Source organism: Myotis davidii, unplaced genomic scaffold (assembly GCF_000327345.1).
Source record: "Myotis davidii unplaced genomic scaffold, ASM32734v1 scaffold38, whole genome shotgun sequence".
Taxonomy (NCBI): domain Eukaryota; kingdom Metazoa; phylum Chordata; class Mammalia; order Chiroptera; family Vespertilionidae; genus Myotis; species Myotis davidii.
The window spans coordinates 21,142-35,054 of NW_006291383.1; the positions used below are offsets into that span (position 1 = coordinate 21,142).

General features: G+C 36.4%; 1 protein-coding gene across 1 annotated transcript in view; it reads left to right on the top strand.

Annotated features, from left to right (window-relative positions):
- LMAN1 (lectin, mannose binding 1) overlaps positions 1 to 13,913 on the top strand; it is a 23,781-nt gene that overhangs the window by 555 nt on the left and 9,313 nt on the right. The window contains exons 2-11 of the mRNA XM_006764601.2: positions 2,308 to 2,332; positions 2,780 to 2,960; positions 3,043 to 3,150; positions 4,290 to 4,351; positions 5,849 to 5,948; positions 8,208 to 8,331; positions 9,898 to 9,956; positions 10,376 to 10,508; positions 11,891 to 12,084; positions 12,221 to 12,291. Coding sequence (XP_006764664.1) covers positions 2,308 to 2,332; positions 2,780 to 2,960; positions 3,043 to 3,150; positions 4,290 to 4,351; positions 5,849 to 5,948; positions 8,208 to 8,331; positions 9,898 to 9,956; positions 10,376 to 10,508; positions 11,891 to 12,084; positions 12,221 to 12,291 — 1,057 coding nt within the window. The remainder of the gene's footprint in view (positions 1 to 2,307; positions 2,333 to 2,779; positions 2,961 to 3,042; positions 3,151 to 4,289; positions 4,352 to 5,848; positions 5,949 to 8,207; positions 8,332 to 9,897; positions 9,957 to 10,375; positions 10,509 to 11,890; positions 12,085 to 12,220; positions 12,292 to 13,913) is intronic.

Here is a 13,913-nt window from a genome sequence, read left to right on the forward strand (position 1 = left end):
GCTTTTGTTACTTACCTTCCTAAGCAGTCACTTACACTCGCTTCTGGGCATCACGTTTCACTCCGACGCCACGTCCCCCCTGGGGAAGTCGGGCATCCCACCCCTGGCGGTGCCACCCTGAGACCTGATCACCAGCCCCTCCGCCTCCTTTCCCGCTTCTCCGCCCTCCCGTGCTTCTGTTGCTTTTTTAAAACCTGGTGTTAGCAATGGTTAATGCTCCAGTTTGTGCCGATGCCCCCTGACGGCTCCAGAGACGATACATTTTGGTTTTATGGTAACTTTTTACGTTTTTATGTGGGGACATTCTGGCACCCTGTTGGAACGAGCCCTTGAGGTTGCCACTCTCAGTGACTTGGTGTGGCCTTTGATCTCTCCTTTAAGGCTTTGTATTAGGTCATTATGTAACTGAATAGGCACACATGTCCCTTTATTTAGTAGACCAAGGGACATATTTTTTTTATATTGTTTCAGAACTCGATTCTATCATTATGTCTACAGCTTTTTAAAAAAAAGTTTTTTGGAAAAATCAAAGTGACCTGTGTTCCATGTTGTTTGATTCACTCTGTGTTGCCCTGTGAGTAGGTGAGAGCTGGCCTTGCTGGGCATTTGCATGTGTGAAAGAAACGAATCTGTGCTTTAGTGCTGATGTGTCACTGCTGACTAAGGAATCAGCCACAGCACTTGACATGCTGCCTCTGGCCATTTGAATTCTGTCTTTATATGTAGTTAAGTCCATTTATGTAAGGTTTGTGTGCATCATTTTAGGCTGTCCAAAATTTGGAACAAAATGTTCCATTCCTAGAAAGTGATTATTGACTGGGAAGGCCCCTTTTCACTGAAATCAATGTATAATTAAAAGATATAAATTTCAATTTAACATAATGACCAAGTTATTAAGTATTTGAAGTAGAGTGCAATTATTTTGTTACTCAGAAGACATTAATTATGTGCCCATTCATCAAGGGTATGTTCCTGGGCATTGGTTATCACGGTAACGTTCTTAATACACTAAGATGATTCCGATGTACCAGACACAAACTTTGGAATTTTTTTGTTTTTCTTTATGGAATGATGATGAATTTGTCAGTAGTGGTGATGAATTTGTTCACCCTTTTCACTTCTGCATCCTTCCATTGCCTGCTGGCTCTTCTTCCCTCGTGCTTATGCCACATAATCAGCTAATTAGCAATGTTAATCAGCTACTCACAGTAGTTGCCTTAGCTTTCTTTACAGAGCCTATAACCAACTTACTTCACTGCAGAAATGTCAGATAATGTATCGGGGTGAATTAAAGTTGTATGGCTAGACTGAATTTGAAATAAAGGGATTAGTATACCTAGTATTAGCCATGACACCTCTATCTGTTGACGCTGGGAATCACTGCTATAGGTATCTTTTGCTTTCATTATTACTGTGATTTTTATGGTTTCACTGTTTTGTTTACTCCATTGATTATATTTTACCTTTTCATTTTGCTCTGAGATTTATTTAAAACAATTTTGAAAAAAAAAGAAACATTTTAAATTTAGTTTAAACCTGGCTCTTTACTCATCCCCAAATTAGGACCAAATTTTTGGTGTTTCTTCGCCTTAACTCTAATGACCTTTTGTACTGTCAGTACACATCCATGGGTCCATAAGGGCAAAAAATGATAACAATTTATAACCCCTTATAAAGAGCTCTCAGAGCTTTTCACCTTCATTCCGATTTAATCTTTAGTAAGCATGGCAGGTGTTGTCTATTTTATAAATGCAAAAACTGATGTTCAGAAAGGTTGTTTCTTGAAAAAGGTTGCATAGCTAGTGTCAGACTAGAACTCTTTCTAGGATGCCTGCCTCCATCCCTTAAATGTTTGAAAGTGATGGTGACAAACAGTGGCTGGTGTTACTGAAATGGTACAGTTAGAGATGGTACAGTTATTTCCCAGCATGGATGTCAGAACTGGTTAATATCTGAGAGGGTATGCTAGAATTGTTAAAAATTAGGCCAGATAGTTGTTTTAATAATGATTTAGTCCAGTAATAGAAAAAGCTACATTTATTGAGATATACCTCTGAGGTTGTTGGGAAACTTGCCTATGATAAACAGCTAGTAAGTGGTGGAGCTAGGACTTGAACCTAGCTTGGAAATGGGAACCACCATTTTGGGGACCTCTTCTCTCTGAGAATTGCTGATGCTGAAGCACTATTTACTGACTTGAAATTCAGTTGACCCTCTCCCTAGGAGAATGTATATATGCACAGAATTTTGCATATAGCTTTTGGGGGTTTTATGGAAGTGGTTGAGCCCGGCCCCTTCATTTTACAGGTGAACATATGGTGAGCCCAAGAGGGTAAGAAAATTATTTGCTCAAAGTCTTTCAGCTGAAATGAGACTAGGAATAAGTCTCTTCATTCCTAGTGGTATGTCCTTTTCACACTGTTTGAGCTTTCTAACATTTGTAAACTGATAGAATACATCGCAGTTTTCAAAAGAATTTAAAAATAATATAAGAATCAGATTTTTGGGTTGACTTTAGCCAAAATTTCCTCCCTTCTGCCCCTTGCATTTTTAGTGTATGGTTACAGCTTTAATTATTTTTTTCCAGAGATAGTTCACTACTCAAAAGATAAGAGGAGCTGTGTTAGAAAGCCCTAAAATTTTAAAGTTAAAATTGTCAACATGAAATTTTTTCCTAACACAATTATTGTACAGCTTACTAAGTTAAAATTAGATCTCTATAAGTATATGTAACAGTTTGGTGATGACTCATTGAGTTTTACCTAATTATAACTTAAAGTTTTTCTTCCCTGATTTTTGTTCTAGATGCCATTCCAAGTTCAGATCAAATTCGAATAGCACCATCCTTAAAAAGCCAAAAAGGATCAGTGTGGACAAAGACAAAAGCAGCCTTTGAGAACTGGGAAATTGAGGTTACATTTCGAGTGACTGGAAGAGGTCGAATTGGAGCTGATGGCCTGGTATGATAATTTCTTTAACTTAGAAAATGTATATAAATGCATATACCACCAACTCTAAATGTTCCCTATTATATATTTACAGGCAGTTTGGTATACAGAAAATCAAGGCTTGGAGGGTCCTGTATTTGGATCAGCTGATATGTGGAATGGTGTTGGAATATTCTTCGATTCTTTTGACAATGATGGAAAGGTATATTTGTTATCAGGACTGTTAACCCAGTTTATTATATCTGCTCATAGTTAAGCTGTGAGAAATACAACTTATTTAATACTTTTGTAGGCTTAATAGTAGAGAACTGCTCAAAGTATGATGATTATTAGTCTTTATGTAGCTGGGAATTTATACATTTAAAGCTATGTATTCCTGATTTGTCATGCTTCAACTTGAGATCATAATGGAGCCCTAACTGATAATTTTGCAATGCCCCCCTCCCTAACACCCTGTATGTCACAGTGATTTTGATGGATAAGCATGAGTCATTTAGATGTAGGCAGTGAAACCATTAGTGTTTAGAGTCAACTAAACATTGTTTAAAATGTTTTTCATTTATTTCAGGGAGAGGGAGATAGAGATAGAAACATCAGTGACCATAGAGAATCATCAGTTGGCTGCCTCCTTCACACCCCCTAATGGAGATCCAACCCGAAACCCAGGCATGTGCCCTGACCGGGAATTGAACCATGACCTCTGGTTCATGGGTCAGTGCTCAACCACTGAGCCACACCATCTGTGCTATAGTTTGTTTTTTATGAAAATACCCATGTTCATTACTAGCTCATAATTTTATATCTCTTCCTGTATTTTTTTCTCTTCCTGTATTAATCTTTTTGATCAACCAATTTCTCTGATCTCTCCTAAAACAGTTAAGAACAAAATATACTTACGAATTGGGAACATTAACTTGTGTTTGAGCAGGCTTAAAATTGATTATCTTCATTTCAGCTGGTTGTTTCTCTACTGGAGTTATTATTAGCAATTTAAGAGAGAACTTTAATAAATCCTTGAATGCTGAAGCCATGTTAGTCCTCCTGTTTTAGCTTCTACAAATCCCACACTTGTCCCATATCCACGGTGTATCCTCAAATACATGTTGGGTTGATTATTCAAAGAGAAAACACGTCATCAGACTTTATTGGGGTGTTAAGTGACACTTTTTGAATGATTGTAAGAGTTTACTAATTTTTTTCTAAATTACGTAGAAATCTCTTCTATTATTTTAAAAACTTCAGTTCTAGAATATTAGAGATGTAAGAAACCTTATAACATATCCAGAATGATCTGGAATTCTTTGGCTAAGGGCTTTAAAACATATTCTTTTTTATTTTTAGAAAAATAATCCTGCTATAGTAATTGTAGGCAACAATGGACAAATCCATTATGACCACCAAAAGTAAGTATGTGTTTTTTACATTATTCCTGATTTCAGCTTCTTTTTGGAAACCTAATAAAATATATTATTTCAAATGTGAACATTTTCCAGATGAAATAAGATTGTTCTTTTTCTTGAGATTTATTTTATAACTTGGTGGAAAGGTCTTATTTTAATTTGGTTCTTTGTTGTTGTTATTAAACCTCACCCCAGGATATTTTTTCCATTTTTAGAGAGAGTGGAAGGAAGGGAGAGAGAGAGAGAGAGAGAGAGAGAGAGAGAGAGAGAAGCAGTCATTGATTTGTTGTTCCACTTATTCATGCATTCATTGGTTGGTCTTGTATGTGCTCTAACCAGGGATCAAACCCCCAACTTTGATGTATCAGGATGATGTTGTAGGCCAATGGTGGGGAACCTTTTTGCTGGCAAGGGCCTTTTGGATATTTGTAACATCATTCGAGGGCCATACAAAATTACCAACTTAAAAATTAGCCTGCTGTATTATTGGTCAAACATTTACTTAATTCACCCCTAATGCCTTGGCAGGGCCAGATCAAATGATTTTGTGGGCCGGATGTCCCCCTCCTTTTCTGTAAGCCAACTAGAGCTATTTGGCCAGGGCTATCTAGTACTTTTAAAAGTTAATGAAATGTTCTTGGCTCTCAGTGATCCCATTTATCATGTTTATTTGTTTTTATTAAAAGAGATGTTTGATCTTTTGAAAATAAGGTTTGGAACCTTGACTAACCTGATGACTAAGAAATTTATGCCACCTTCTTCCACCTTAGAATTGGTATATTTTAAGATTCTTGGGGGGTACAAAGTTTCTAAGTATTTAGTGTATTTGTAATGTGTGGGAATTAGGTACCTACATTTTTTTAATTCTACATGTTTGTTGTGGGAGGAATTGCCTTCTAGCCAGTCAAGAAAACTTGAAGAAAATTTATTCATCCACATTCCAGTTTACTGTTTCCTACCTTAGTGATTTTTTTTTTTATTCTGGTAGATACCTGTGGAACTATTTATAATTTTTAAATATATATTTTTATTGATTTCAGAGAGGAAGGGAGAGGGAGAGAGAGATAGAAACATCAGTGATGAGAGAGAATCATTTACTGCCTCCTATACCCCCGCCCCCAATGGAGATAGATCGAACTCAGAACTCAGGCATGTGCCCTCACCAGAATCGAATCCTGATCTCCAGGGTCATAGGTTGATGCTCAACCATTGAGCCACACTGGTAGGGCCTGTGGAGATATTTAAATAAAGGTGCCAGACCTTCTTGTGATTCTGATTCTGCACTAGGGTGAAGGACTTTGCCCCAATCTCACATCGAAGAGTAGTGTCTCTTTGCCCTCACTATCAGCACATGCTAATAGTGGCTCCTCATGTTACCCAAAGACTTTATCTTAACTTGATACTATTTTAATCTTTCTAGATATGAATCATTTTAAATATGAGTTTTTAAATATTGAAAAGCTTATGTTTCTTTTTGTTTTCCTTTCCCTCATACTATAGTGATGGTGCTAATCAAGCTTTAGCAAGTTGCCAGAGGGATTTTCGTAATAAACCCTATCCTGTCCGGGCAAAGATTATATATTACCAGAAAACATTGACAGTAAGTACCATGTGTTTAGTGATAATCAAATGAACAGTATTCTTATATGACTTTTAATTTTCAATCTTTGATATATAAATTAAATGCATTTAAATTTGAATATTGTTCGTGTTTCTCATTAATATGAGAAAACAGAAGTGGTTCCAAAGCTTGATGTAAGTGGTCATGTGTTGTAAAACCTGGCCTCTAGGTTTTTATTTAGTCAGTAAATACTTAAGCATCCTATTATGTGCCACACATTATATGCATATCCAAGCCATCAGGATACAAATATAAGTAAGGCAAAGATCATTTTCTCCAAAGAGCTTGTAGTCTAATGCAGGAGACACTTGTGTGCATTACTGTGCTGTGTGGTAAATGCTACAACACAGATACCCCTTAAAGCAGCGGTCGCCAACAGGTGGTCCGAGGACCACTTGTGGTCCGTGAGGTCCGAAAGGTTGGCGACCGCTGATTTAAGGAAACCTTTGGATCAGCGGTCACCAACTGGTGGTCCACGGACCGTTGGTGATCTGTGAGGTCTGAAAGGTTGGTGACCGCTGCCTTAATGGATCAAGAGTGTAGCTTAAACAAGTTCTTCAGGTCTTGTGTTGTTTATATCATAAGGAGCAGTTTAAAGCAAGCATGCCTTGTTGACATGCTTGGTTTAAAGAGTCTTAAGAAGGAAAGTGAAATAATTAGATTTGCAATTTAGGAAGAAGACTTAGGCAGCAGTGTTCTTATTATGGTATTTGTGAAAGGAGCAAAAGATACAATCATTTAGACTCACTGACTTTTAATGGGCCATGCCCTGTACTTGATACTTTACAGGCAGTTTCTCATTCTTTCTAACAGCCCTATGGGATGGGCATAGCCAGTTACATGGGGAAGTTGAATATGGGAGGTTTTAAGAAATTTGGACAGTGTCATACCAAATAAGTAGCAGAACTGATTTGAACCCAGCAGCCTCTTAACTATAAGACTGTGCTTGTGGTCTAAATTAAGAAGAGTGATTAGGAGGTAGAGACTATAGCACTTAGTACTAGTTTGCTTGGGGTGGAAGGGTGAATGCAGTTGTGGAGTCAGAGATAGTTCCTGAATTTGTACAAAAGTAGTACCATTAACTAGCCAAGAGTAGCCATTTGTTTCTGTTTGAGGGGGAGTAGGAAGGCCTAATTTTGCAAAGTTCTGTCAGTGGTGGTAAAGATTAGGTCACCCAGGGAAAATGTTACAGTATTCTGTCCAAATTTTTTGGCAAGATGCTTGTCAATATGAAAGGTCAAGTTCTATATAACGCTGCCCTAACTGGTTTGGCTCAGTGGATAGCGTGTCGGCCTGCGGACTGAAGAGTCCCAGGTTCGATTCCAGTAGGGGGCATGCAGGAGGCAACCGATCAATGATTCCCATCTTTGATGTTTCTATCTCTCTCCCTCTCCCTTCCTCTCTGAAATCAATAAAATGTGTGTATGTATGTATGTATGTATCTATCTATCTATCTATCTATATATTATAAAGTCCTATATAAAACTCTTAACCTCAGTGACCCTTATTTGGATGGGGCTGGTGATGGTGTTGCTGGAGCCCAAGGGTTTTGAGAGTGCTGACTACTGCTTGATTGGGGTCATGAGAAGAGTACTCATGTGTCAGGTTGATTCCTGTGCTTAGAATCCTAGGATTCTTTTAAGACATCTCGTGTCATTACTTCAAAAACAGTGTCTTTTTAGTGTTTTCATTTTCCACCATTTTTGTCACTATGACTTCTGTCACTTCTGCTTTTTTGCTAACCAAATGATAGTCCAGTTGTCTTCCTAATTTAATGAAGAGCTCACTATTTGCTAATAAGGTAATCTATTTCATTTTCAACTAGCTGTGGTAAAAGTTGTAAATTCAACCTATTCTTTTTAGCTCTCTCCCTGGGGTTTCAGAATAAGTCTGATCTCCCTTTTGTGTGAACCGATCAAAGAAATCATGGTTCCCTACGAATTCTTGAAAAAAGGTGAACCATATTCTATTTTAGAAAGATTTTCATGGGAAATTACCACATTTGTCTCTGTAAGCCTTTGGCACATAGTAGGGCAAAAGTGAAATAATTACCAAAAATAAGAGGTTTTTTAGTAGACAGAATTACCCTTTATAATAGTGAGAGAAAGCTGATAGCTTTTTGACTGTTGGTTATTAGACCAACTATAAAGATCAACTAATATTAGACATAAATTGACTACTTGAAATCCCTTTTACAATGTCTGTTGTAAAAGCTGTAGCTACTGTATGTCTCTCTAGGTAATGATCAATAATGGCTTCACACCAGATAAAAATGATTATGAATTTTGTGCCAAAGTGGAAAATATGATTATCCCTGCACAAGGACATTTTGGAATATCTGCTGCAACTGGAGGTCTTGCAGGTAAATCTTGCCATCTTTAACGTTAAAAGTTTGTGAATTGAGTTTTGTTAGGAATAGTATATTTTAGAGATGTGTAGACTTGTTTACTTTTAACCTTTAAGACTAGGTGTAAGCTTCCCAGAGCCAACAGGGCCAGTCTTTTGGTCTCTTGGGACTGCTTATTCTCTACTTAGATTCTGCAGGAATACAGTTGGCTGGGGCTACATACACTGATGTTAGAGCATCGGTGCGGGTGCCATTTCATAGTGAAGGAGACATTTAAAGTTGAAGCTATAAAGGTTAATTTCCAAATGTTTTAGGATACTGCGAAGTATCGCTACACATTTACATGAATTTGGTATCCTGAGAAAATATTATTGAGGACTAAATGTTAAACAAGATATATTTACCTTTTTTTCCCATGTGTGATCATAAATGAACTTATCATTTGACATTAATACCATCTGGTTTATATGGTACATTATACAATATTTTTATTATTTTCAAATATATAAATTTTTCCTTACAGCAACACAGGGAGGGAGAGAAAGACGATAGATTTTTACCTGATTTTAGATGAGTTTGCCAAATCTTGAATTAAAGGACTTTCTAAAGATCACATGGCCAGTAACAGTCAGATCCAGGCAGAACTTGGTTTGGATTCTGACTCCTCTGAGTCCACAGCTCTATTTCATTGCATGACTGCTCCTAAAGTTACCTAACCTACATTGTACTATTACAGTTTTCTCTTTAATCTGGCTGCATATCTAGATCTCCATAATAGTGGCAGAAAGCTTCAAAATTGCTGTACAGTTGGAATTAATTGCTCTTGCTTTGTGGATGTGACTAGCCAGGATTGGCATTTTAGTTCAATCTTAGGAGGTTTGATCTGCTAGGTCCCTGTTTTCAGCTTAAAATTAATTATATTTTTATATAAAATAAAATTGTTAATATCTGTTGTGTGAGGGAAACAATTATGCATGCTGTTTTAGAGGAATCATATTATCTAAATTGTGATGCTTTGAGAGTAAAAGGAGATGCTCTTAGTAATGTCAGGACAACATGGATAAATCAGGATACTCCCTATAAATCAGGAAGCAGTGTCAGGTTTATAATTAGGAAGTAAAGCATGAAGTGGTAAGTGCTATAAGACAGGTAGGCAGAGACAGACAGGTTCGGAAATATGTGTAGGACTGGATTTTGTCTTACTTGGTTGGGACATATAGTCCATGAAGGTTTATGGGAAAATATGGTAGGATGTTGGTGCCAGGGTTAGGAGTTTGGGCTTGATTTGACCCTACATTTGTTTGTTCATTCCCCTATCAGACATCTATTAAACATCTGTTTTATTTTAAACACTGCTAAATGTTCTAGTTTAGGATTGAAGAGAGTGAATTTCACTTATTTCTAATGTAAATCTTTCTGATGAATTTTTGTCTAAGCTCATAGCACCATTGCATTTACCAAATTAGAGCTAATTTTTATTTCCCTTACTGATTATTTTTTAAAGCAATTACCTATTTACAGATTTACAAGCATAAAAATAACCTATTATGGAACTTTTTCCAATTTTTTTTTAATTTATAGATGACCATGATGTCCTTTCTTTTCTGACTTTCCAATTGACTGAGCCTGGGAAAGAGCCAGTAAGTATAAACAGGTTTTCAAAAAATTTATTTTCAGGTTAAACCTTGATAGGCAGCCAGATTAAAGAGAAAATTGTAACCTGAAAACTTGGGGAGACTGACTTAGGTTTGCCTCTCGTTTCTATCAATTACTGCCATCTGACCTTCTGCGAGTTACTTTACGTTTCTTCACTGGTAAACTGAGGTGTTTGTATTGGCTATCTCAGGACATCTGTAAGCACTAAATAAAGCAATGTACTTCTGGCAAGCTCTCGATGAATGGGATTGGCTTAGTATTTTTGGTTGGAATTATTAGTAGAACATTTTCATGTTAACCTTTCAACTAGTGGTGGAGTGGTTACAATGAGAAAAGGACATATATTGAGGTTTATTGTTTTCTTAATTTTTTTTAATGATTTGTTCTTTAAACTCCAAAAAAGCCTACACCAGATAAAGAAATTTCAGAAAAAGAAAAAGAAAAATATCAGGAGGAATTTGAGCACTTTCAACAAGAACTGGATAAAAAAAAAGAAGAATTTCAGAAGGGCCACCCTGACCTTCAAGGGCAACCTGGTGAGTTGGAGTGAAGCTGTCTTCAGGACTGCAGCATTGATGGTGGCCCGTGTGTGTCCCGAACACTTTCATTCATCTCATGCTCTCTTATCTGGCACCTACCAACTCATTTCCGGAAATAATCTATGAGCAAATCTTCAGTCTTTAAAGGGCTTGGAGATTGATGCTTTCACCAGTCACTGGTGTAGTGCAGTGGGCGGAAAGGACTCCAGCGGTGCCATAGATAAGCAGTGACCCGGTGCAGTGTAAGCCCCATGAGGACAGGGGCATTGTTTTTACTGCTGTGTCCCCTAAACCTAAAAAGCAACCATGCTGACCAAGTAGTTGAAACTCAGTAAATATTTGTTGAAGGAAATTGGCTAAAGTTGATTTCTTGCCTTTTGGTGGCACACAATTACCTTATTTATACAGAGGTAATACTTGAAAACTGAACTATTGGGAGAGTAGTGTGAAATGATTATCTAGCTCTCCTCCCCTTACTATGCAACAGAATTCTGGACTTTAAATGTTGAAAATTTTAAAATACTTGTCTAAGCCACTGTAATTAAGAACCTAAGTGTGCTATATAACAAAAATAAGACATAGCAAGGCCAAATAGAGTGACTTTATTTTATTTGCTAACTTTTGCTATCTGAATTGTTCCCCGTCAGCACAATTGAACTGTTTGTAGTATGTGATTCTTAAGTGACCAACAGTACGATTCACACTTAAGTTAAAAATAAGATATAAATTTTACTCTTTTCTCGGATTTGTTTTAAGTATCACGTGTTTAGTGAGCATATCTTGAAGCTTATTTTAACATGTGGATGAAACTATTTTCAGTATGGTCAGGTATAAAAGGAAAATCAGGTCTTCTTTCCTCCATTTCTTAATCTTTTACGCTAATAAAATGCACAAATTTTAAGAGTATAATTTGGTGAATTTTGACAAGTTGTGAATACCCATTTCACCGTCACCAGATCAGTACACAGAATATCACCCAGAAAGTTCATGTCTCTTTCAAGTCAAACTCCCTCCATAGAGGTAACCACTATTCTGATTTTATTAACATATATTAGTTCTGCCCATTTTTATAAATAGAATCTCACAGTACATTTGAAAGAGAAAATGATTTTTAGGTGAAAAAAATCAGACTGAATTTACAATAAATGTTCAACCACCAGACATGACAAAAACAAACAGTAATTTAGTCATGATGGAAATTATCTGCATATTCACTATTGGGGAGATTATACCATTATACCATCATGTTGGTGATGTTCTAATTTTAATATATATTGATACCTTGGTCACTTACTGTATCTTGAAAACTACGTGTGCATAAGTGATTCTTAAGTGATTAGTAACAAATTACTAATTTGAATTTGTAATTTCCATTTTAGCAGATGAAATATTTGAGAGTGTAGGAGATCGTGAGCTGAGACAAGTCTTTGAAGGACAGAATCGTATTCATCTTGAAATCAAGCAGTTGAACCGACAATTAGATATGATTCTTGATGAACAGAGAAAATACGTCTCTTCCTTGACGGAGGAGATCTCTAAAAGAGGAGCAGGAATCCCCGGACATCATGGACAGGTGAGCTTTGAAATACGCAGATATGCCCTAGTTAGTTGGCCTGATGGAGAAGAGGTAGAAAAGAAAGGCTACTGTGCTCTGTGTTCCTATAGAATGTGGATTATTGAGCTGGCGGCTCATTTTGTTTTTCCTCCAGGTCTCTCAGCAAGAACTGGATACCATTGTGAACACTCAGCATGAGATTCTGCGACACGTAAATGAAATGAAGTAAGTATACAACAGTAATGTCTTAGTGTTAGGTGCTATTTTTATCCTAAATTTGTGACTATTCTAAATATTCAGGCACATTATTGTTTAAGGTTCCTGCATGAGGGTAAGAATCACATTCTAGATTCATTTTATAAGTACTAAAGTTAATGTAAAATACAGGAACTTTTGACGTTTAGAAACTACAAACACAGCTAAATTTTTTAATTGTTCTAAGCTAGATAAGGAAAAAATGCTATAGCATCTTTAAAAAATTAGGTTTGTCCTAGTTACTTGTCACAAGGCAGACATAGTCATACATAAAAAGAATATGGGTAGTACACTGAGTGGCCAGATTATTATGACCACCCCATCAGTACTTCATTGACACTTCCAAAAATACTGAATATTGAAAACTTCCTAAGCAAATACTCTCGAGGTTTTATTATTATTATTATTATTATTATTTGCATAACTAATTCACTTCATTGTACTGATGGGGTGGTCACAATAATCTGGCCGGTCATAATAATCTGGCCACTCAGTGTATATAACAACCCTTTGGAAAATGCTAGGGCAGTAAGCATGCCTACCATTGAAAGACTGAAGTACGAGCATACCTGATGCAAGAACTTACACTGGAATGAAAGAATTTTGAAGGAAATATGCTATGTGTGACTACCTCTTTTTTATTCCATCTTGTAGCCTAAGAGAGATTGGACAAAGAGTTGGAGCAGATAAGAGATACTGTGTCCTTATTACAATGAATGATAAGTTTCTAAAAAGGATCCACTTATACAAATATTAACAGCTTTCAATTTCAGGAGCAGAGAAACAGCCAAAATGTCATGTTTCATAAGCTAATACTTTAGAGCACTGCCCCAACCAGTACAGCCCTTGACAGACAAGAATGTCAAGATGAGTTCTTTAGGATTAGAAAATTAAACAGGATTAGGTTGAATAGACGGTGAAACTATCAAATACCTAGACATTAAAGACAACCCAACTTTAACAGCAAATTTGTATTTCTTTCAGTTGTACTGTTTAGCATTTAAAAAAATCTTCAAGTTGTAAATGCAAGGTTAAAATATATATGATGCTGAATGAATAGTTAAATACTTTTAGAAATAGACTGATTCATGTAAAAATTTTTAAATCTTTATTTTTAGCTAATTTTAGACTTCAGAAGTTTCAAAAATAGTACAGTTTCCATATATCCCCCACCCATCTTCCCCTGATGTTAACATCTTAGATAAACGTAGTACAATGATCTGAACCAAGAAACTAACATTGGTACAGTACTATTAACTAATGATCTTAATCAGATTTCACCAGTTTTTCACTAATGCCTTTTTCTGTTCCAGGATCTCAAATGGCATTTAGTTATTTTTTTTTTAGACTTCTGCAGTCTGAAATAATTCATTTTTGCCTTTCATGACCATACAAATTCCAAGAGCATTGAACAGATATTTGGTTTATTGTTCTTCAGTTTGGGTTTATTGGTATTTACTCATGATTGGATGGAGGTTCTGCATTTTTTTACAAGAATACAACAGTGTATCATTTTCATGATATCCGAACGTCTTATCACTGGTAATGTTGGCTGTGATCACTTGCTTATGATGGTTTCTTCCCAGTTTCTA